The sequence below is a fragment of the Pristiophorus japonicus genome, chromosome 3, assembly GCF_044704955.1.
Source record: "Pristiophorus japonicus isolate sPriJap1 chromosome 3, sPriJap1.hap1, whole genome shotgun sequence".
NCBI classification, from domain to species: domain Eukaryota; kingdom Metazoa; phylum Chordata; class Chondrichthyes; family Pristiophoridae; genus Pristiophorus; species Pristiophorus japonicus.
This window is the reverse complement of record NC_091979.1, coordinates 180944470-180967335: the sequence shown is the minus strand read 5'-3', so window position 1 is coordinate 180967335 and position 22866 is coordinate 180944470. Positions and strand designations below refer to the sequence as shown.

The window sequence follows — 22866 nt, the reverse complement described above, 5'->3', positions numbered from 1 at the left end:
GGTAGGGGGGGAAGAGAGGGGAGGGGGGGAAGAGAGGGGAGGGGGGGGAAGAGAGGGGAGGGGGGAAGGAAGAGAGGAGAGGGGATGGGGGGAAAGAGAGGGGAGGGGAGGGGAAGAGAGGGGAGGGGAGGGGAAGAGAGGGGACGGGGGGGGGAAGAGAGGGACGGGGGGGAAGAAGGAGGGGAGGGGGGGGAAGAGAGGGGAGGGGGGAGAGGAAGAGAGGAAGGGGGGGGGAAGAGAGGGGAGGGGGGGGAAGTGAGGGGAGGGGGAGGAGGAGGGGGGAAGAGGGGAGGGGGGAAGAGAGGGAGGGGGGGAAGGGAGCGGGGGGAGAGGAGGGAGGGGGGAAGTGAGAGGGGGAGAGGAGGGAGGGGGGAGAGGAGGGAGGGGGGAGAGGAGGGAGGGGGGAGAGGAGGGAGGGAGGAGAGGGGGGAGGGGGGAAAGGGAGAGGGGGGGAGAGGAGGGTGGGGGGGCAAAGGAAGGGGGGCAAAGGGAGAGTGGGGGAGAGGAGGGAGGGAGAGGGGGGGAGGGAGAGGGGGGAGGGAGAGGGGGGAGGGAGAGGGGGGAGGGAGAGGGGGGAGGGAGAGGGGGGAGGGAGAGGGGGGAGGGAGAGGGGGGGAGGGAGAGGAGGGAGGGAGGGAGAGAAGGGAGGGAGGGAGGGAAGGGAGAAAGGAGAGAAAGGAGAGGGAGGCTGAATAGGCCCCAAGACTTCGGGCTGGGCACGTTTTTAGCACCGGATTTACAGGTAGGTGGCGGCGGGTCCGGGATCCGGAGGGGGGGGGGGGGGGGAGGCGGTGGTCGGGAGCGCGAGTCGGGTGGGTGGGGGGGGAAGCGGAGGTCGGGTCAGGTCCGGGGACAGGGGGAAGGAGTCGAGTCGGGTCGGGAGGAAGCAGGAGCTAGGCGTGGGAAGCAGCCTTATCCACGCAGCCCCAGTGAGGCCATTCGGCAAGGGCTAGGTGCTTCGGGCCCCTCCCACAGTTTTGGGCGCCTGGAGGTACTGCACATGCGCGCCCACTGTAGCGCGCATGTGCAGAGGTCCCGGCACTGTTTTCAGCGCAGGGACCTGGCTCCGCCCTCTACAGCTCGTGCTGCGCCGCGCCCAGCTCCAGAGGACCTGCAGAGATCCGGAGAATAGCCAAGTTTTTTTTTGGCGCACTTTGTGGCGCGAAAAACGGGCGTCCAGGTCGGGGCTGCGCCGTTCTTGGGACGGCCCGAAACTTGGGCCGTTTGACTCCAAGTAGCCATTGCAAGACAACAGAAGACTGACAAAAACAAGTTTGACTGGAAATACTCAAAATGACCAGAAAAGGGGGATAAAAAATAATTTTTTAAAAATTTGTAATTAGTAAAGATGTTTTTTAGTCTTCTTTAAGGTGAGGATTAGTAATGCTGATGGACTATGGAGTATTTTTGCACTTTGGGTGACCACATGTTTGTAACAAGCATTCCGAGGCTAAACATGGCACAGCCAAATTTAACAGTAGGCTCTTTTTACTCTGCCTCAAAAACTGTCTGTTCAATTTCCCACAGCAACCATCATAGTAATCGCCAACTGATATTGTTAAATTACAGGCAGTTTTGTGCTTTCGGTTCACATGAACTAGGAGGTGTATCATTAAGATTGCCAAATTCATATCAAACATAGAACTCATTGAATGGCGGTGCAGGCTAGAAGGGCCGAATGGACTACTCCTGCACCTATTTTCTATGTTTCTATGACACTTCCAGCCAAGGTGATTTGCACTCCATCAGTTGTGAGGTACATTGTGGTTATGTTAGTGGATTAGTAATCCAGAGACCGGAATGACCATGAAACTTTCAGACGGTCATAAAAATTAATCTGGTTCACTAATGTCCTTTTAGGGAAGGAATTCTTCTGTCCTTAACTGATCCGGCCTATGTGTGACTCTTAACTGCACTCGGAAATGGCCTAAGCAAGCCACTCAGTTGTAACAAACCATTACGAAAAGTCAGCAAGGACTGCAGCGGTTCAAGGTGGCTCAACACCATTTTCTCAAGGGCAATTAGGATGGGCAATAAATGCTAGCCTTGCCAGCGACACCCACATCCCATGCACGAATAAATTAAAAAAAGGTCAAGCATGGACAAGGATACTTCCTGCTTATTACCACCTACCACCCTCGCCCTCCCTCAACTGATGAATCAAGTACTCCTCCATGTTGAACACCAATTGTAAGAAGCACGGAGGGTAGCAAGGGCACAGAATGCACTCTGGGTGGGGGACTTCAATGTCCATCACCAAGAGTGACTCGGTAGCTCCACTACTGACCGAGGGACGAGCCTTGAAGGACCTAGTTGTCAGACCAGACCCGCGACAGGTGGTGAGAGAACCAACATGAGGGAAAAATCGACCTGACCTAGGCCTCACCAATCGACTGTCCATTGTAGTATTGGTAGCAGTGACCACTGCACAATCCTTCTGGAGGTGAAGTCCTGTCTTCAAACTAAGGACATCCACCACTGTGCTAAATGGGATACATTCAGAACAGATCTAACAGCACAAAACTGGACATCCATAACGTACTGTGGGCTTTCATCAGCAGCAGCAGAATTGTATTCCACCACAATCTGCAACTTCACGGCCCAGCATATCCCTCACTTGATCATTACCATCAAGCCAGGGAACCAACCCTGGTTCAATGAGGAGTGCAGAAGAGCATTCCAGGAGCAGCACCAGGCCTGATGGACTGCATCCCAGAGTACTTAAGATGGCGACCTTGGAAATAGCGGATGCATTGACAGTCATTTTCCAACATTTCATAGACTCTGAATCAGTTCCTATGGAGTGGAGGGTAGCCAATGTAACCCCACTTTTTAAAAAAGAAGGCAGAGAAAACAGGGAATTATAGACCTGCCAGCCTGACATCGGTAGTGGGTAAAATGATGGAATCAATTATTAAGGATGTCATAGCAGAGCATTTGGAAAGAGGTAACATGATAGGTCCAAGTCAGCATGGATTTGTGAAAGGGAAATCATGCTTGACAAATCTTCTGGAATTTTTTGAGGATGTTTTCAGTAGAGTAGACAAGGGAGAACCAGTTGATGTGGTGTATTTGGACTTTCAGAAGGCTTTCGACAAGGTCCCACACAAGAGATTAATGTGCAAAGTTAAAGCACATGGGATTGGGGGTAGTGTGCTGACGTGGATTGAGAACTGGTTGGCAGAAAGGAAGCAAAGAGTAGGAGTAAATGGGTACTTTTCAGAATGGCAGGCAGTGACCAGTGGGGTACCGCAAGGTTCTGTGCTGGGGCCCCAGCTGTTTACATTGTACATTAATGATTTAGACGAGGGGATTAAATGTAGTATCTCCAAATTTGCAGATGACACTAAGTTGGGTGGCAGTGTGAGCTGCGAGGAGGATGCTATGACTTGGATAGGTTAGGTGAGTGGGCAAATGCATGGCAGATGAAGTATAATGTGGATAAATGTGAGGTTATCCACTTTGGTGGTAAAAACAGAGAGACAGACTATTAACTGAATGGTGACAGATTAGGAAAAGGAGAGGTGCAACGAGACCTGTGTGTCATGGTACATCACTCATTGAAGGTTGGCATGCAAGTACAGTAGGCGGTTAAGAAAGCAAATGGCATGTTGGCCTTCATAGCGAGGGGATTTGAGTACAGGGGCAGGGAGGTGTTACTACAGTTGTACAGGGCCTTGGTGAGGCCACACCAGGAATGTTGTGTACAGTTTTGGTCTCCTAACTTGAGGAAGGACATTCTTGCTATTGAGGGAGTGCAGCAAAGGTTCACCAGACTGATTCCCGGGATGGCGGGACTGACATATCAAGAAAGACTGGATCAACTGGGCTTGTATTTACTGGAGTTCAGAAGAATGAGAGGGGATTTCATAGAAACGTTTAAAATTCTGACGGGTTTAGACAGGTTAGATGCAGGAAGAATGTTCCCAATGTTGGGGAAGTCCAGAATCAGGGGTCACAGTCTAAGGATAAGGGGGAAGCCATTTAGGACTGAGATGAGGAGAAACTTCTTCAGCCAGAGAGTGGTGAACCTGTGGAATTCTCTACCACAGAAAGTTGTTGCGGCCAATTCACTAAATATATTCAAAAAGGAGTTAGATGTAGTCCTTACTACTAGGGGGATCAAGGGGTATGGTGAGAAAGCAGGAATGGGGTACGGAAATTGTATGTTCAGCTATGAACTCATTGAATGGCGGTGCAGGTTCGAAGAGCCTACTCCTGCACCTATTTTCTATGTTTCTATACCTTAAAATGAGGTGGCAAACTGGGGAAGCTGCAACACAGGATTACATGCAGGCTAAACAGCGGAAGCAGCATGCTACAGACAGAGCCAAGTGATTCCACAAAGCTCTGTAGTGCTGCCACATTGAGTCGTGAATGACAGTGGACAATTAAACAACTAATGTGAGGAGGAGGCTCCATGAATATTCCCATCTTCAATGATGGTGGGGGCCCAGCATGCAAGTGCAAAAGACAAGGCTGAAACTTTTGCAACTATCTTCAGCCAAAGTGCCGAGTGGATGATCCATCTCGGCCTCCTCCTGAGGTCTCCACTATCACAGAGCCAGTCTTCAGCCAATTCCATTCACTCCATGTGATATTAAGAAACGGCAGGGCGCACTGGATAGAACAAAGGCTATGAGCCCCGATAATATCCCGTCTGTCGTGCTGAAGACTTGTGCTCCAGAACTAGCCGCGCCTCTAGCCAAGCTGTTCCAGTACAGTTACAGCACTGGCATCTATCCGACAATGTGGAAAACTGCACAGTTATGTCCTGTCTACAAAAAGCAGGACAAATCCAATTCGATCAATTACTGCCCCATCAGTCTACTCTCAATCATGAGTAAAGTGATGGAAGTGTAACTGATAGTGTTATCGAGTAGCATGTACACACCAATAACCTGCTCACTAATACTCAGTTTGGGTTCCGCCTGGACCACTCAGCTACAGACCTCATTACAGCCTTGGTCCAAACATGGACAAAAGAATTGAATTCCAGAGATTAGGCAAGAATGACTGCCCTTAATACCAAGGCAGCTTTTGACTGAGTATGGCATGAAGGAGCCCTAGTATTATTCAAGTCATGGAAGTCAGGGGGAAAACTCTCCACTCGCCACAGTCATACCTAGCACAAAGGAAGATGGCTGTGGTTGTTGCAGGCCAATCATCTCAGTCCCAGGACATCACTACAGGAGTTCCTCAGGGCACACAACTGATTCACTGTTGAACTGATGTTCACTGATGATTGCAATGTTCAGTTCCATTCGCAACTCACCAGATACACCACTGAAGTGCCAGGCAATGACCATCTCCAAAATGAGAGAGTCTCACCACCACCCTCAACATTCAACAGCATTACCATCGTCGAATTCCCCACCATCAACACTCTGGAGGTCACACTGAACAGAAACTCAACTGGACCAGCTACATAAATACTGTGGCTACGAGAGAGCTGGTCAGACGCTGGGCATTCTGTGGCGAGTGTCTCACCTCCTGACTCCCAAAGTCTTTCCACCATCTACAAGGCACAAGTCAGGAGTACGATAGAATACTCTCCACTTGCCAGGTTGAGTACAGCTCCAACAAGAAACTCGAGACCATCCAGGACAAAGCAGCCCATTTGATTGGCACTCCCTCCACCACCACAGTACTGTTTCTGCAGTGTGTACCATCTACAAGATGCACAGCAGCAATTCGCAAAGACTTCTTCAACAGCATCTCCAAAACTTCTACCACCTAGAAGGAGATGGGCAGCAGGTACATGGGAACATCACCACCTCCAAGTCACACACCCTGCTGACTTGGAAATACATTGCCATTCCTGCTGGGTCACAAATCCTGGAATTCTCTCCCTAACAGCATTGTGGGAGTATCTTCACCACACGGTCTGCAGCAGTTCAAGATGGCAACTCACCACCACCTCCTTGAGGGCAATCAGAGATGGGCAATAAATACTGGCCTTGCCGGCAAGGCCCACATCCCATGAATGAATTTTTTTTAAAGCCCAACAAAAAGGAGACTTTGTCTTTATACATCTATGCAAAGGCCCTATTTTCTTTTGAAATTTCAGTTTTAAAAGCAGAATACAAAACTCACCAACTGCAGAACAGGTCTCGAACAATGGTATTTTTAGAATAAACTAAAAGAAAACTGGTTATATTGTTGGTTTGGTGCATAAATCACTCCTCCAAAAAATTAAAGATGCTATTATCCTGATGCATAAAAATTGAAAGCCCAAAGAAAAGTACAGGTTAAGCATCCAAAATCCGAAGTTCCAAAATTCGGAATGTTCCGGAATTCGGACACCGGGCCGATCCATGGCGGGGTCATCCAGAAACTGTTCCGAAATCCGGATTTCCCCCGCCTCGGAGGCCCGACCTCGCCCCGGCCCTACCTCGTTCCGGCTCTTGGCGGCCCGACTTTGCCCGTCTTGACCTCGCCCCAGCTCCCCCCCTTCCCCTTATCTCGATGGGCCGTCCTCGTCCCCTTACCTTGGCTGCCCGACCCCACCTACCTCGGCCCAGGCAAAGACGTTCCAAAATCCGGAAATACCCGGAATCCGGAACGGCCTTGGTCCCGAGGTTTCCGGACGCTCAACCTGTACTGGACTCTTCAGGATTTGGCCAAGACTATTTTTTCTGTTGGAAAACGTGATCATACTAAGCAAAACTGAGGAAATACTAGAAAGTTAAAATTATATTTTGTACAAATTTACTGTACTGTAAGTAGATTATAATAAAGACAATTTTAAAAAGCTCCTTGATGAAACTACTAGTCTAGTCTGTTCCAACATCAATGCTATAACAGCAGCATCAATCCATTTAGCCAAGCTTGCAGAGGGAGGAGCATGACAACAGCAATTTACACAATGTGCTGCACCAGTACACTTATCTGAACCAGAAACAACAAATTAACACCCAACAAGAGTTCAGATAATTAAAGGCAGCATAGCATTTAACTGAACTGCTGAAATAAATGCAGCATCAAAATTCCACAGTTGAGAGTATTGTACTGTGTGTCTAAATGCTGTTTTTTAAGTTTGCAACTCTAACTGTATTTGAATCAATGAAGCTATATTTACCATATAGTTTGCTAGATACTACCATCAGTGCTTAACATTTGTCTATAAGCATTTACTTTCTTTTCCTTTCTCCTTATTCTTTAGCAGCAGTAGTTTTTGTTCTCTGTGTTGTTTCTCCATCTCCTGTTCCTGACGATGCTGTTCCAGCTTACGCTGCTGTTCCAAAATTTCTTGTTGGTGCTTCAATGCAAGCAAATCCTGTTGGTGCTTAAAACAAAAGAAAAATGGGAGGGTAAGCAGCTGATGTGTACATGTTAATCACATAATAACTGAACGCTTCCCCGCATTCCCAATAGTCCACTGTAACACATTTATGACACAGCTTGTATTTTCTAGGCAGGATACCAAGATGGGAGACTGGAGCACCTGCCTGTTTCAGGCGGGTGGCCTTTTGTAATATGCAAATCAGGGTCATCTGATGCAACGTGCATACTCTGCCCATTTCTATCGCCACTGAGTATGCCAATATCAAGAATAATGACCATCTACAGAAGGAAACACAGTTGTTTATGGTTCTTGCCAATTTTTGGCTCAGTAATAGTTGACAACAGAAACTGTGCAGAGGCTATACCAGGGCACTTCAAGTGTTGACAAGAGCTACAAGGGAAATAAAAGTCTAGTGAATGCAGCCCCTCATTCTATACATAGTGTATCTGCCAAGTGGGTTGCCTCCACGCTGCTGTGAAATCACCAATGGAGAGTATCTCATAGATGCGGCTTTGGCTTCAGATTGGCTTGGGATATCTAGAACTGCCTAATTCAAACAGCTATGGGTCAGCTCTTAAGTCAGTCTAAAGGAACAACTCATATTGTTCAAAATAGAGTTTCTTTTTCTGTTCTCAGAATGTGGGCAATGCCTCAATTATTGCCCAATCCTAGGTGGTGGTGGGCCTTCTCTCTGAACGACTAAAGTCCTTGTGCTGATGGTGTCCCCAATGGTGTTTGTTGTGAAATTCTTGGATTGGGATCCCAAGATAATAAAGGAAGTGATGCATGTTCAAGCCGGGATGATTTACGACTTGTAGGGAAACTTGCAAGTAATGTAATGCCCATCACTTTGCTGCTCTAATTCTTCTCAATGGTAGAGCTCATGGGGCTACGGTACTGTTAAAGTAAGCTTGCCGTTCTATAGATAGGACATACTGCAGGCACAGTGGGCTGGTGTTATAGGGGGTGGATATTGAGTTCAGTGGCAGGCATGTTGATCCAATGGACTGCTGTCCTGGATGATGTTGAGCTTTATCCAGGAGGGACTCCGGGGCTGGCGTCGAACCGGCCGAAGGGAGTCCGGGGCTGGCATCGAACTGGCCGAAGGGACTCAATTTTTAAACTTTTAATCAACTTTTAAACTTCTTAAAACAATTTGGGAAAACTGTTAAATTTTTACTCAATTTGGAGAACTTTTTTTCTATAACTTTTAATCAACTCAATCTATTTATTAAACCTTCAATCAACCAGTGTAACTTTAAAAAAAAATAATCTGGAAATACTTTTAAACTCTAACTTTTAAAACAACTTGGAAACCTCTGGGGAAATTTTTAACCTTGAAAGAAACTTCCCAAAACATCGCTCGGAACCCCAGCAGGCAGTTGACCTTCCCAATGCCTGCCCCCCAACCAAGCCTCGGGCCATCTACCATCAATAGCGCTACTCGGCGCCGAACTTGCGGCCAACATCTCGCCATAGGCAATTAGGCTTATACAGCAGTGCCAGGTCTTCAGTCGTCTTGGACCCCCTTGCCACTGGACTAAGACTTTGCTCAGCTAAGAAATGGGACCTGGAATGTCAGGACCCTCATGGACAATTTCAACAGCGACAGGCCGGAACGCCGCACTGCCATAGTTGCCCTGGAACTTAGAAGTTTTGACATTGACATCGCCGCCCTAAGCGAGACCCGGCGGGCAGGGGAAGGCCAGCTCAAGGAACATGGTGGAAAGGAAAACCAGAGGAAGAACGCCGCCTTCATGGAGTCGGCTTTGCCGTCAAAAATGAACCGGTTGGCCGCCTCAACGACTCCCCCGTGGGGTTAATGAACATCTCATGACTCTTCGCCTTACCCTATCCCGGAACCAATGCGCCACAGTCATCAGTGCGTATGCCCCAACACTAGATACAACGGATGCGACTAAAGAGGGTTTTTATTCCAACCTCGAGACATCCCTATCCCACGTGCCCACGGGCGACAAATTGATCCTCCTGGGTGACTTTAATGCCAGGGTCGGCAAAGACACAGCCCTCTGGGGAGGCGTGATTGGCAGAGAGGGGGTAGGGAAAGCCAATACCAGCTGTACCCTACTTCTCACAAAATGTCTAGAACACAAACTCATCACCAACACCCTGTTCCGCCAGAGGGACAAATACAAGGTATCGTGGCAACACCCTTGCTCCAAACACTGGCACCTGCTCGACTACGTCATCATCCGAGCCAGGGATCGCAAGGATATGCGCATCACCTGCGCAACGACAGGAGCTGACGACTGCTGGACCGTCCATCGCCTAATCCGACCCATCATCAATACAAACGTAGTCCCAAAGCAGAGGGGACAGCAGAAGCAGTGCCGCAAAAATGTTAATGCTGGGGCACTTAAAGACCCAGCTAAGAGAGCCCTATATAGCCAGCGTCTCACAGCTAATCTGGTGTGCCTTGATGACCCTGAAATGCTGAATGCCCACAGCGCTTAGTCTGCCCTCCAGGTCTCCATAACCAGTGCCTGTGAAGAGACACTTGGTTACTCAACCAGAAAACACCAGGACTGGTTTGATGAAAATGATCAGGAGATTCAAAAACTAATAGATCGTAAGCCCAGAGCATTTCTGAGCCTCAAGCAACAACCCAACTCGGGAGCTGCAAAGCAACGTTACGGACAGCTCAAGGCTGAGGTCCAACAAAAAACCGGGACCTAAAGAACAGGGGGTGGAAGGAGAAAGCACAGGAGATACAACTGGCCGACAGCCACGGTATGCGAGGATTCTTCATTGCAGTCAAGGCCACCTACAGTCCAAATTCCCAAGGCCCCACACCACTCCTGGCCAAGAACGGGGAAACACTCATCAAGGACACCGAGGCCGTCAGGGCCCGATGGAAGGAGCACGTGAAGATCTCTTCGAGACTCTGCCTTTGACTCGAGTGTTCTCAACTCCATCCCGCAGCATGCAACCCGCCACCACCTCAGTGAAACCCCACGCTGTACGAGGTAGGCAAAGCCATAAAACGGCTCAAGAATAACAAGGCTATGGGTGCAGATGGAATTCCTGTTGAGGCGCTAAAGTATGGTGGAGAGGTGCTGTTGGCGCAGATACATGACCTCATCTCTCTCATCTGGAGGGGGGCGAGCATGCCAGGAGATCTGAGAGATGCAGTGATCGTGACCATCTTTAAAAAGGGGGACAAATCCGACTGCGGCAACGACAGGGGAATCTCCCTGCCATCAGCCACAGGGAAGGTTGTCACTAGAGTTCTCCTCACCCATCTTCTCCCTGTGGCCGAGGAGCTCCTCCCGGGGCAAAACGGACATAATCTTTGCAGTGCGACAGCTGCAGGAAAAATGCAGGGAGCAGCGCCAGCACTTATACATGGCCTTTTTCGATCTTACAAAGCCCTTTGACATTGTCAACCGGGAGGGATTATGGAGCGTCCTCCTCCGTTTTGGATGCCCCCAAAACTTTGGCAACATTCTTCGCCTGCTCCACGATGGCATGCAGGCCGCGATCTTTACCAGCAGTTCCATTACAGACCCAATCCACGTCCGGAGCGGGGTCAAACAGGGCTGTGTCATCACTCCAACCCTCTTCTCAATCTTCCTTGCTGCCATGCTCCACCTTACAGTCAACAAGCTCCCCGCTGGAGTGGAACTAAACTACACAACCAGTGGGAAGCTGTTTAACCTATACCGCCCCCAGGCCAGGTCCAAGATCATCCAACCTCTGTCATTGAGCTGCAGTACGCGGACGATGCCTGCGTCTGCGCACATTCTGAGGCTGAACTCCAGGATATAGTCGATGCATTCACCGAAGCATATGAAAGCATGGGCCTTACGCTTAACATCCGTAAGACAAAGGTCCTCCACCAGCCTGTCCTCGCTGCACAGCACTGCCCCCCCAGTCATCAAGATTCACGGCGCGGCCCTCGACAACGTGGACCACTTTCCATACCTCGGGAGCCTTTTATCAACAAAGGCAGACATTGATGCGGAGATTCAACATCACCTCCAGTGCGTCAGTGCAGCCTTCGGCCACCTGAGGAAAAGAGTGTTCGAAGACAAGGCCCTCAAATCCACCACCAAGCTCATGGTCTACAGGGCTGTAGTAATACCCACCCTCCTGTATGGATCAGAGGCATGGACGATGTACAGAAGACACCTCAAGTTGCTGGAGATATATCACCAACGACGTCTCCGCAAGATCCTGCAAATCCCCTGGGAGGACAGGTGCACCAACATCAGTGTCCTCGCCCAGGATAACATCCTCAGCATTGAAGCACTGACCACGCTCGATCATCTTCGCTGGGCAGGCCACATAGTTCGCATGCCAGACACGAGGCTCCCTTGGCAATTGCTCTATGCGGCGCTCATTCACGGCAAACGAGCCAAAGGTGGGCAGCGGAAACGTTACAAGGACACCCTCAAAGCCTCCCTGGTAAAGTGCGATATCACCACTGACACCTGGGAGTCCCTGGCCAAAGCCCGCCCTAGGTGAAGAAAGTGCATCCGGGAGGGCGTTTTACTCTTCGAATCTCAACGCTGCGAGCATGAAGAGGTCAGGCGCAGGAAGTGGAAGGAGCGTACGGCAAATCAGTTCCACCCACCCCTTCCCCCGACGAATGTCTGTCCCACCTGTGACAGGGTCTGTGGCTCTCACATTGGACTGTTCAGCCACCAAAGAACTCACTTTAGGAGGGGAAGCAAGTCTTCCTCGATTCCGAGGGACTGCCTATGATGATGAGCTTCTTAGTTATCTTGCAGATGCTCCAATCCATGTAAGTGGTTGAATATTCGATCACATTCACAAGTTGGTGGAAAGGCTTTGAGGGTTCAGGACATGAGCCACTGTCACTTCAAGACATTCATTTTCAGCGACATTACAGTGGCCTAGCAGTGAGGAGATCATCCGTGTCTCTGTTTAATGGAACATAGAAATTTGACAGAACAATCTAGGATTATTTTTTGATATATTTTGATAAAGAATAGGGGCTTACTCTGAATAATAAATGCTCGCTTAGATCTTCCTTCATTTTAAAAGATGTTCTATACTTATCGACAGGAATATCATGTTGGGAAAGACTAGGTGCAGGCAAAAACCATTTGCTAAGAGCCTCATTTTGTTTGACTTCTTCCAAAACAGGAATTCTTAAGTTATAGCTTAAAAACCAAAAGATGGAAAAAGCAAATAATGTATTTGAAACAGCTTAAAACAAGATTTTTCCAAAATTATCCCCAGTACATGGATACCACACTATACTACAACAACTCCTTGCATTTATATATTACATTTAATATAAGAGTATCACAAGACAGAGGTGTAAGGAAAATTAACAGAGCCACAAAGGGCGAGGTCAGGAACGGTGACCAAAACCTTGGTTGAAGAGATGGGCCCAGAGGTGGTTTGTGAAGGAGAAGTGGGAAGGTTTAGTAAGGGACGTAAATAGCAGAATGTTACCAATTGTGGGGCAAAGTGCCAGGGGATAGACAACATCCCAGAGTGATAGAGGTAACAAGAGGCTAAAATAGTGGGTCTCTCAGAGGAGAGGACACGAACAAAAAAAATCTCATGAAAGGGAGGCAATTTCTCCTCCCTCACCTGCTATTTTTCCATTATATGAATAGAAACCACACAATCCTCAAATACCTCCTACTGTTGTTTTAAAAAACACTTCTTGCACTCAACTTCATTGTTATTGAGCATTAATGATCGAGATGTGAAAAGCTAACTTCTTGCTGACAGTTAATTTAAGCTGCGAGTTAAAACCACCCCAGATGTTTGTGGTTTAACTTTGGTGGCAATACTTGTTGAATGTTTGATAGCATTTTAATTGCTTGCATTACAGTTAGATTATCATCACCTGTCACATCCATAATTGGCACCTGAGCAGCTCCCCGGCGTGATTGGTAAGGGGCGATCAAAATAATAAACTGAAATTTCTCCTACAACGTAGATGATTTTTTCATATGTTTTGAGTTACATAAATGGATGGGATAGAAACACTTTTCAATTAGAAGTTTAATCTTAACCACCATCATTTGAGATATGGGGAGGGATGGAGGTTTGTCAAATACAGTGCGAGAATAAAGGAGGTCTCAAATAACACCTTCACTTGGCTTGCTTGCATTTGAATTTCCTTCTTAAAAATAACTTGCTTTCGTTCATTGATCTTTCCCACCCATTTCTTCCTTGATCTTTCTGGCTATTTCCCCTACGCTTACTGCATTAATTTTCATCTTTATTTTTTCAAATTAAGGTTACGCATTATAAATAGTAAGCCTTCAATTAAAACTATCCCTCAAGTGCAACCAGTAAAACAATGGCAAAGATGTGTAGGACCATCTGAGTCAGTTTTAAGGAAATGGAACAGTAATAGAGACTTCCTGGTCAGTATAACTATCTTAAACAACATGGCTATAAATATCAGCCATGATCTTTTTGAATGGCGGAGCAGGCTCGAGGGGCTAGATGGCCTACTCCTGTTCCTAATTCTTATATAGACATTACTCTAAAATTAAGGTGGTTTAATGATTATACCACAGATCAGCATATTGATACATGACCATGTACTGATGTTTATGGAAAATTAGCTCAGTAATCTTGTATTTTTGTGACAGGAGATTTTATTAATAAACCAGGTAGTTTGAGTTTTGAACCACACTCAATGCTTAAATACTAACCTGGCCTGCCCCTTCAAGGCCACTGCTTGTGCACTTCTCGTGGGGAAGTGATCTCCATAAGTTCTGAATTCAATTACAGTCCAATTATTGTCACTGAAAGTTTCTCTAGATTGGTAGCTGCGTGGCACCTCTCCGTAGCTTAACATTTCCAGGTTACCTCAAGGTCAGAAAAAACTAACTGCGTTTCCTCTTTTAAATGATTGCTCAGTTGCGATTTGTTGGTGTTATACAAACTGACAGCTAGAATGTGACTGACATTCTTAAATTAATTATTTAAATAGATAGAATTTAGATCTTAGCTAATTAATTACTAGCATAACGCTCACTGTTCTCATTAAATCAAGAAGTATTGATGGTCAGGATATTGCATATTACTTAAAATTAGGAACTCACTATGGCAGGAAAAAGCTCAAACCTGTTTTTTGTTACCCTGCAACACTGTATACTGGAGCAGCATTATGCTCTGTGCTATCTTACTGTCTCTCAAAGTAAACTAAATAACCTTTTGGATGATGGGAGAACAGATTAGTACAATAATTTTTTTTCAATTAAATGTTCTGTAGGTACTCAGATGCAAGATTTTCTGTATCAATTCAGTAAGGTAGAAATTTATCAAAGTAAAGAAATAAAGATATACATTTATATAGCACCTTTTCACAACCACTGGACGTGCAAGTACATGCAAGTATGCATCCAAACTATAACTTAAAAATTATCTATCACAATAGCTGAAATCACAGTATCATATGAACTGTATCTTTACACTTCAGTTCAGAATGGATATGCTATTACTATAAAAAGGAGCTCTGGTACAGCTTGAATTGGTCACTGTGGTTTAAATATCCTGGGTTACCTTTATGTGCTCTTGTAGTTGGGCTTCATGTTGTCGCGAGAGCTGCTCATGTTGTCTCTGAAATTCTGCGATAAGAAGCTGACGTTGGATTTGTTGTTTCTGTTTCAGAGCAATCAATTCCTGTTGTAGTTGCTGTTCTCGCACATTGGGGTCGGCTGCTGGCACTGTAAACTGATGATCGAGCCGAAGATCCATTGGTGTACTGGGCTGGACTTGTGGAGGCAATGCTGTGCTTATATCAACTATAAATGAAAAACATAATATAATAGTTAAAAATCAGTAGCTCAATGCAACATTTTTAACATGTCCAAAATTATAAAGAAACACTCATACAAATCCCAGGGACCAATTCAACATCCCCATTGTTATAGACAGGGGTACTGGCGCAAATGCTGACTTAGAGTACAATGTAGTCCCCTTACAACAGCGCAGACATGCTTTGTCCAGTTTACACAATGTCTGTTGTAAACAGCCAAATATAATTAACTTTCCTGGCTTTCCCGAGCGCCAATGCTGTTGAGAGAATGTCAGAGAGCAGCATAGCAGAACAAAGGGCAGAATACAGACAGCAATCCAGAACCAGAGAGAACGGGACACAAGGTAAATTTGCAAACATTAATACAAGAGCAACAGGTTTGTCTGGACAAATCAAAGAAAAATTTGTGTATGTGCATACATTCATTTTGTGTAGATGCAATCTGTCTGGTTTACCGGATTGTTTGGACAATTTGTGTGTGATATAAATAAGATTGCAGTGTGAATGCAAAGACTGACAAATTCTCTTGAATTATGTCAGTCAGAACAACAAATTTCATCTCGCAGGTGTTCCTGTCCACCTTACTGAAGATTTCATCTTTCCAACAACTATTTCCTCAGGTTAAAATTTTTGTTTTAATCTTCATCGAAATCGCACAGTCACAATATACTATTTATAACCCACAACAATATAATAGTTTGGATGTTTATGGCTGAAAAATATTGAAAAATATGACATTGCCAGAATTCAACAAAGAAATTGTATTTTTGTAAAATGTTTGTGGAAATGACAGACTATGCAAATTTGGTAATACTGGATATCAAAAATTAAAAACTGCAAAAAGACAACTGACCAATATACAACAAGTCAGCCCAATTTAAAACATACAAGAAAATACATGCTGGTACAACCAATAGCATATATATCCAAGTGCTAGAATGCAGATGCGTGGATTGGGGTAAAGACAGCATTAGGCTTGGCTATAAAACCCTCCAAAATCAAACAAGCTCTCATTGTTATGCTGTTTTCATACACTTCCTGGTGGGCAATTCCAATTCGGGCATTGGTATAAATCCTGAGGCAACTATCTTCTTGGCACAGAATCTAGTGATATAGGGCAAAGGGGGAAGTACATATAGAGAATGTGCGCACCTCGATGGAAATTGAATACAAGAAGTGAAAAATGTAAGGTTGAGGCAAGTTCAATTCACCAAGATATCATAACTTCAACATAAAAAGAGAGAATAGAGGGGAGTCAAATATTCTCATTTAAATCATTTAAGGAGAAGTCCAACATCCTACAAAAATAGCTCTTCAGATTCTTGCACATACAGAATGCTCGAGTGTAGTTACTAGGGCACTTGTAGAATACTAAATAATGATGTTTCTGCTCTAGACACCTTTATCAATGGGATTATAAATCAGGGTGTTGTTATACCAAGATTTCTAAGTTGAACACAAGATCATGGATATTACACACTAACCAGTGCAATGACAGCAAATCAATTCTTTGAATTTGCTTGAAGCATAGTTAGCGCCTTATGAGAAAAAAAAACTTTGACCTTTCAAGATCTAAGTACGACTCAATACAATTGAAGAACTTCCATTCCCTCGTTGGCACAAAGTATGCCGAAGAAAATCAGTCGGCTGTTGAAAATATTAGTATGGTAGAGGGCAGAGCAGGGGTAAAGAGAATTTTTCACGTTTGTGCAAATTCCTTATGCTGCTAAATTCTGGAGTTTTCTTATTGGCAAAGTTTGACTAAACTATTGCCTCTCATTCCACTGAATTATTAGTAGAAATAGCAGATGTGCTAACAAACTCCTGCTCTGTAAATGGAACATCTCAAGTCAGAACGCTATTGGAATGTTGGGAGTGTTTTGGATACCGCAGGAATGAAGAACATTGCAATGGAAAGACTATCCCAAGGGGGAAAGTCTAACACTTGGTGGGCTAACTCAGGCAGGATTTTGCATGCAGGAAGCATCATCGACATACATTAGGGCTAGAGGGATGAGGGTATTGATGTTTGCAGAGTATAATTCATCCGCAATTGTACATAATGGGGTTGTTAACCATAAGCTTGTTGTCTCCGCTTGGTGTGCTCATTTTGAGAATCTATATCAATGTAGCTACCAACTTTATATGTATTATCCGTACTCATTTCAAATGTATTAACTCTTTCTAAAATGGTCGCTCATGGTTATTGCTGACTCTTCAGATCTCACTATAGGGGAGAACAATGAGTGACTTGTTCTTGTAAAACAACCTTGAGGAACCATCTGATCATAATGGGAATGTAGCAACAGATGTAGAGGCCAAACTGTAGGAATACCCAGAGAAGCAGAACTGTGCCTTCCTTGCCTGCAAAACAAAGATAAGCTGGAGATGACTTAATCTTCACTCATGATTAGGGAATTGCTTGCTTTACTATGTAAATGACTGGTTTAGCTTGTATCTATGCCACGGTAGTTGATGTGATAGGACAATGAAAAGGGGTTATACCGATCAAGAACTGTATAACTGTAAAGTTTTTGTAATGATTTTTGCTTGCTCTGGTGGATTCGACAGACTCATGGAGTCGGTGCCCCTTTATCTGAGCAAGACACTTCATAGATGAAGCCTGAATAAAGTTAGTCTGAACTATACTTTAAAGTGTTCGAGTCAGTGTATTCGCTGAAACAGATTGAGGGAAAAGAATCCGTATCAACATTTGGTGTCAGAAGTGGGATCTCAACGGACGACCGCCGGGAACTTGCGAACTAAGAGCCGGACTAGCCTCAGACGAGACGGGAGGAAAATGCCCACCGGAGTGAGTATTCTTTAAATACCACCTCGGTTTCCTCCAGTCCAAAAAGTCTGAAAAAAGTTTTGCCGCTCGCTAGTTCTCAGGTAGCGTCTGAACGAGATCCAGGTCAATCTGGCGAATACCTTTTAAACTTAGAAAATAAGTGTCCAAGACAGGTACGACGTCGACCTTGTATATCACTTGGCCCGTCTAGGCGCTGATTGGACTTAAACAAACTAACCGGGATACGATTACCGCGGGGCGACGCGAGAGGGATTGTGTAAAGTTAACTTGTACTTATGCCAGGTACGGTGTCGATCTTGTATATCACTTGGCCCGCCTAGGCTCTGGATAAGATAAACTACCTTTTTACCACGGGGCGACGCGAGAATGGGCAATTACTTAGAGAGTACTACGGATGCGGACAGCCCGCTACAGAAGTTATGCGAAGATTTCCCAGAGAAGGCTGAGCAATTTAGACAGTCATCTGGAGCCTTGAACAAATTATTAGGAGATGATCAATGGCCCCGAGGAGGCACTAAGAGTGTAAGGGTGGCAAAAAGGGCACAGGAATTAATTGGGAAAAAGGATAGAGGAAAAAGGATAAAAGTTTAATTGCCACATGGAGACAATATTGTCAAAAACTAAAAGATGAATCACTTCTGTCAAGTTGGCAGGAAAACGCCACTAAGTTAGGATTCTCATTAATGGAAGGAGGACATGTTAAACCCCTAGATGTATTAAAGAAAGAGTGCGCGCACGAAAAACGTACCAAGAGCTCCACTCGGACCTCTGAAAAGGGTATTGATAGACTATGTAGTCAGATGGTTGGCCTTGCATTGACTGAGGCGGACGGTGAGATAGAAGAGTGGCCACTCACGCGACGTCCCACTGCTCCGGTGCCCCACAGTCCCGTTGAACCTCCATCATATAATCGAATATACCCAGCCATTCCGACGGCTACAGGCAATGTTCCACCAGCCGTAAATTCCCAAGCCTTCGATCACGTTCTGCCCTCAGCTCTACCACCACCCTTGCTGCCACCGGTGCCTGTTGATACACCATCAAACGTAACACCAGTGGGTCCCCAGACGGTCCCTACAGTCTTCCCTCTGCCAGCTACACACCCTGTATCAGTCTCGACTACTTCGCCCGGACTTGTCCCTGTCCCCCAACAACCCTTTACGCTGGCAGGTCTCCAACCTAGCGTTTCGATTCCCTCCGCGCCCTTTGTTAATTTAGGTCCGACCTTGCAGTCAGATCCTACCTGGACCCCTCCGACATTTGTGGACCCAGTCGCTACTCGGACCAGGTCGCAAATGAAACAGAAGGATAAGAAGTCACTCACTCCGGCTGCTAGGGAGACGCCGAAACATGGAGTTGGACGAAAACCATCGCTACAGTCGCGCGCCTTCCAGGGCTCAGCCCGTCACCCTGATTCTGAGAGCTCCAGTGACTCCGACTTGGGCTCCCCTTCCCTATCAGACTCGGAATCTGAGTCTGACACTGATTGTGCCAACCAGCAAAAAAGGCCCCTACGACAGTTCCCGGTAAAAGACATGCCGAACCCTGATCCTGCCGCGGCTGTCGTTAACTTGACGATTCAAGTATACATGCCTTGGAAGCCCAACGAGATTATGGCCATATTGACCGGAATGCCGGACCGGAAAAGGGAACCTATCAAGTTCGTGGACTTTCTCCGCACCACGATAGCCGTCTATAACGCCGATTCTAGGGATCTATGGTCCCTTGTCCGTCAAACCCTGAGCCCGATTGAACACGCCCAGCTCCTGACTCATTTAAATTTTGCCGACCATGCAGCCTTACAAGCGCAGCATAACAATGATGGAGCCCGTCAAGGGGACATTTTCGCTGCGCTGGATACTACCCTTCAGAAGCCTATTAGCATGACAAATGTTTTAGAGACAAAGCCTAAGCGAGATGAGAATGCAGATGAATTCCTGGAAAGTTTCGTTGAAATTTATGGAGGCCAGTCGGGAGATAATGCCTTCCGGGCAGGACGAAATTCACCTCAATTCTGCGCTATTCTGCTCCAGTGCTTGCCTCATTCGATTGCTCACGCCATCCGGACCAATAACATGAATTGGGCAGATAATAGTAATGCCCAGATGGAGAGAGCCGTGAAATATTACTGGCAGGAAAGAAAGGGAGAAGAAGGAAATGCGCCCCTAACCCGGGTTAAGACTGAATATGTAACTAAGAAGGAGGAACCCCCTCAGGCTGCAGGACCAAAACCCTACCCAACTGGGTATCAGATGGAGCCTCAGTATTCTGTGCCGGGCTGGGTGGACAATCAGGGCTCTGGCTATATTGAACATCCAAATGGTCCAGGCCCTGCAAATTATGGACCGCCCTATTGTCCCCGACCAGGCATGGCAAAGGGAGGCAGACTGAATCAGGGAGCATGCTTTAACTGTGGACAAGAGGGACACTGGAGCAGAGAGTGCCCCTCTCGCCAACCAGGAAGAGGACAACGGGGAGGGAGAGGAGGATGGCAAGGGGGAAGAGGACGGGGATCCTACACTAACTGCTCCCAGACAAACCCCTTCGCCCAACCGCAACCCCAACATCAGTATTGACTACGTAGCTTGATTGTACAGGGACCCTCATCGGACGAGGAGCCGATGATAGCATAAAAAATTCAAAATGAGTGGCAATCTTTTTTAATAGATACAGGAACCTCCATGTCCTCTGTACAGTCGAAGCTTAAACTCCCTACCTCTAGCGAGACTCAGGGACTGTCGGGGTTCCTGGGACAAGTCTCTACATTCCGTGTGTCAGAACCAGTTAAAGTAGTTTACAAGGAAGAATCTGTGGATCATCGATTTGTCATTACAACCAATCTGGACTGCAACTTGATTGCTAGGGACCTTCTCTGTAAATTCCAGCTCCACCTAGAATGCGGAGACGAAGGTATTATTGTAAGACCCGGGACTTTCAAACGGCAATGTTACACCAATCGGACCCCTCAATGGTGGTCCCTAGACTTGCCTCAAGCGCCTTATCATGTGACCTTGGTATACGACCCTAGTGGTACTAACCAGGAACTCCGAGACTTTTATCGGGATCATGAGGGGGAGAAATGGGAGATCCAGCCGCGAGCCACAGTGACCGGTCCAGAGGGCAAAACAGATTTCGTTGCGATGTGTATGCCCCTGTGGAGACAGCCTCCGACCGTGGCACCGCATGTCACTCGTGAAGTATTACCATCCCACCATGCTAAAGATTTAGGAATCATGGTACGTCAAGCCATATACGAGGCCGAGTCCAGACTTGTAGATTGTGGGACATGGCCGGATGGTCCAGTTTCACAGGGACCCCAAGAAGGTCCTGACAACACTACACCACCATACCAGCGTCAACGTACCTGACTATGTGGACCCCCACGTGTGGGCGGAAAACTCCACCTAATCAACATCCTAGTACAAGGTGATGTGGATTTGCCCTCCATTCGTCAGTACCCACTGAAACCACAGGCAATACCGAGTATTCATAAATTGATCTAGGGCCTCGTGGATCAGGGGATTTTGGTTCAATGTCACTCCCCGTGTAATACACCGATATTGGCAGTCCCCAAGCCAGGCAAACCAAACCAGTTCCGCTTCGTCCAGGATCTTCGAGCCATTAATGCCATCGTCCAGCCCCTACACGCCCTGGTTCCCAACCCAGCACAAATACTGTCATTGATCCCGGCAAACGCCAAGGTCTTCGCAATGGTGGACCTTCAACACGCCTTCTTCGCCTTGCCATTGGCCCAGACGAGTCAGTATCTCTTTGCCTTTACCTACCAAGGACAGCAGTACACATCGACCAGGCGACCTCAAGGATTCATTCACTCGCCAACACTATTTTCAAGATGTCTGCAGGAGCAACTACAGTCTCTGGGCCCAAGTTTCCACAGGATAAAAAACGGGCGCCCCTCCGAGCTGGGCGCCCGTTTTTCTCGCCTAAAACGGCGCCAGAAAAAGAACGCGCTTTGCAGCTCCTTGTCTGTTTGGCGCGGCGCCCAGGGGGGCGGAGCCTACACTCGCGCCGATTTTATAAGTGGGAGGGGGCGGGTACTATTTAAATTAGTTTTTTTCCTGCCGGCAACGCTGCGCGTGCGCGTTGGAGCGTTCGCGCATGCTCAGTGTGAAAAAAAACATTGGCACTCGGTCATTTTTGTAGTTCTTTGTAGCTGTTTAATTTTTGAACATTTTTTAATAAAATCACATTGCCATCAGCACATCAGCACTGAGGCTACCCTTCTCACTGTCTCCTTCCCCTCCCTCCCCTCCGTGACAACAAACGGCTGTCTCCTTCCCCTCCCTCCCCTCAACAACAACCCGCTGTCTCCTTCCCCTCCCTCCCCTCCACAACAACAACCCACTATCTCCTTCCCCTCCCTCCCCTCCGCGGCAACAAACGGCTGTCTCCTTCCCCTCCCTCCCCTCCACAACAACAACCCGCTGTCTCCTTCCCCTCCACAACAACAAACCGCTTTCTCCTCCCCCCCCCCCCCCCCCCCACTCCACGGCACGAACGGCTTTCTCCCCTCCCCCTCCCGCTCAGCGGCACGAACGGCTTTCTCCCCCCCCCCACTCCCGCTCAGCGGCACGAACGGCTTTCTCCCCGCCCGCCCCCCCCCCCCGCTCAGCGGCACGAACGGCTTTCTCCCCCCCCCACTCCCGCTCAGCGGCACGAACGGCTTTCTCCCCCCCCCACTCCCGCTCAGCGGCACGAACGGCTTTCTCCCCCCCCCCCCCCCACTCCACGGCACGAACGGCTTTCTCCCCTCCCCCTCCCGCTCAGCGGCACGAACGGCTTTCTCCCTCCCCCACTCCCGCTCAGCGGCACGAGCGGCTGCAGAATTCTCCCTGGCTGAAGCACTTTCACACAGGTAGGAAGATGGTTTATTTAAATCTTTTCTTTGCTTATAAATGTTTATTCAGGTTGGATTTATTTGTATAATATTTGTAGAAGTATAAATAAGGATTTATTGTAGAATTT

At 47.1% G+C, this 22866-nt stretch overlaps 1 protein-coding gene across 1 annotated transcript in view; it reads right to left on the bottom strand.

Annotated features, from left to right (window-relative positions):
• hdac4 (histone deacetylase 4) overlaps window positions 1-22866 on the bottom strand; it is a 625953-nt gene that overhangs the window by 239699 nt on the left and 363388 nt on the right. The window contains exons 4-5 of the mRNA XM_070873855.1: window positions 14813-15054; window positions 7138-7288 (exon numbers count right to left, since the gene is read on the bottom strand). Of these exons, the coding sequence (XP_070729956.1) occupies window positions 7138-7288; window positions 14813-15054 (393 nt within the window). The remainder of the gene's footprint in view (window positions 1-7137; window positions 7289-14812; window positions 15055-22866) is intronic.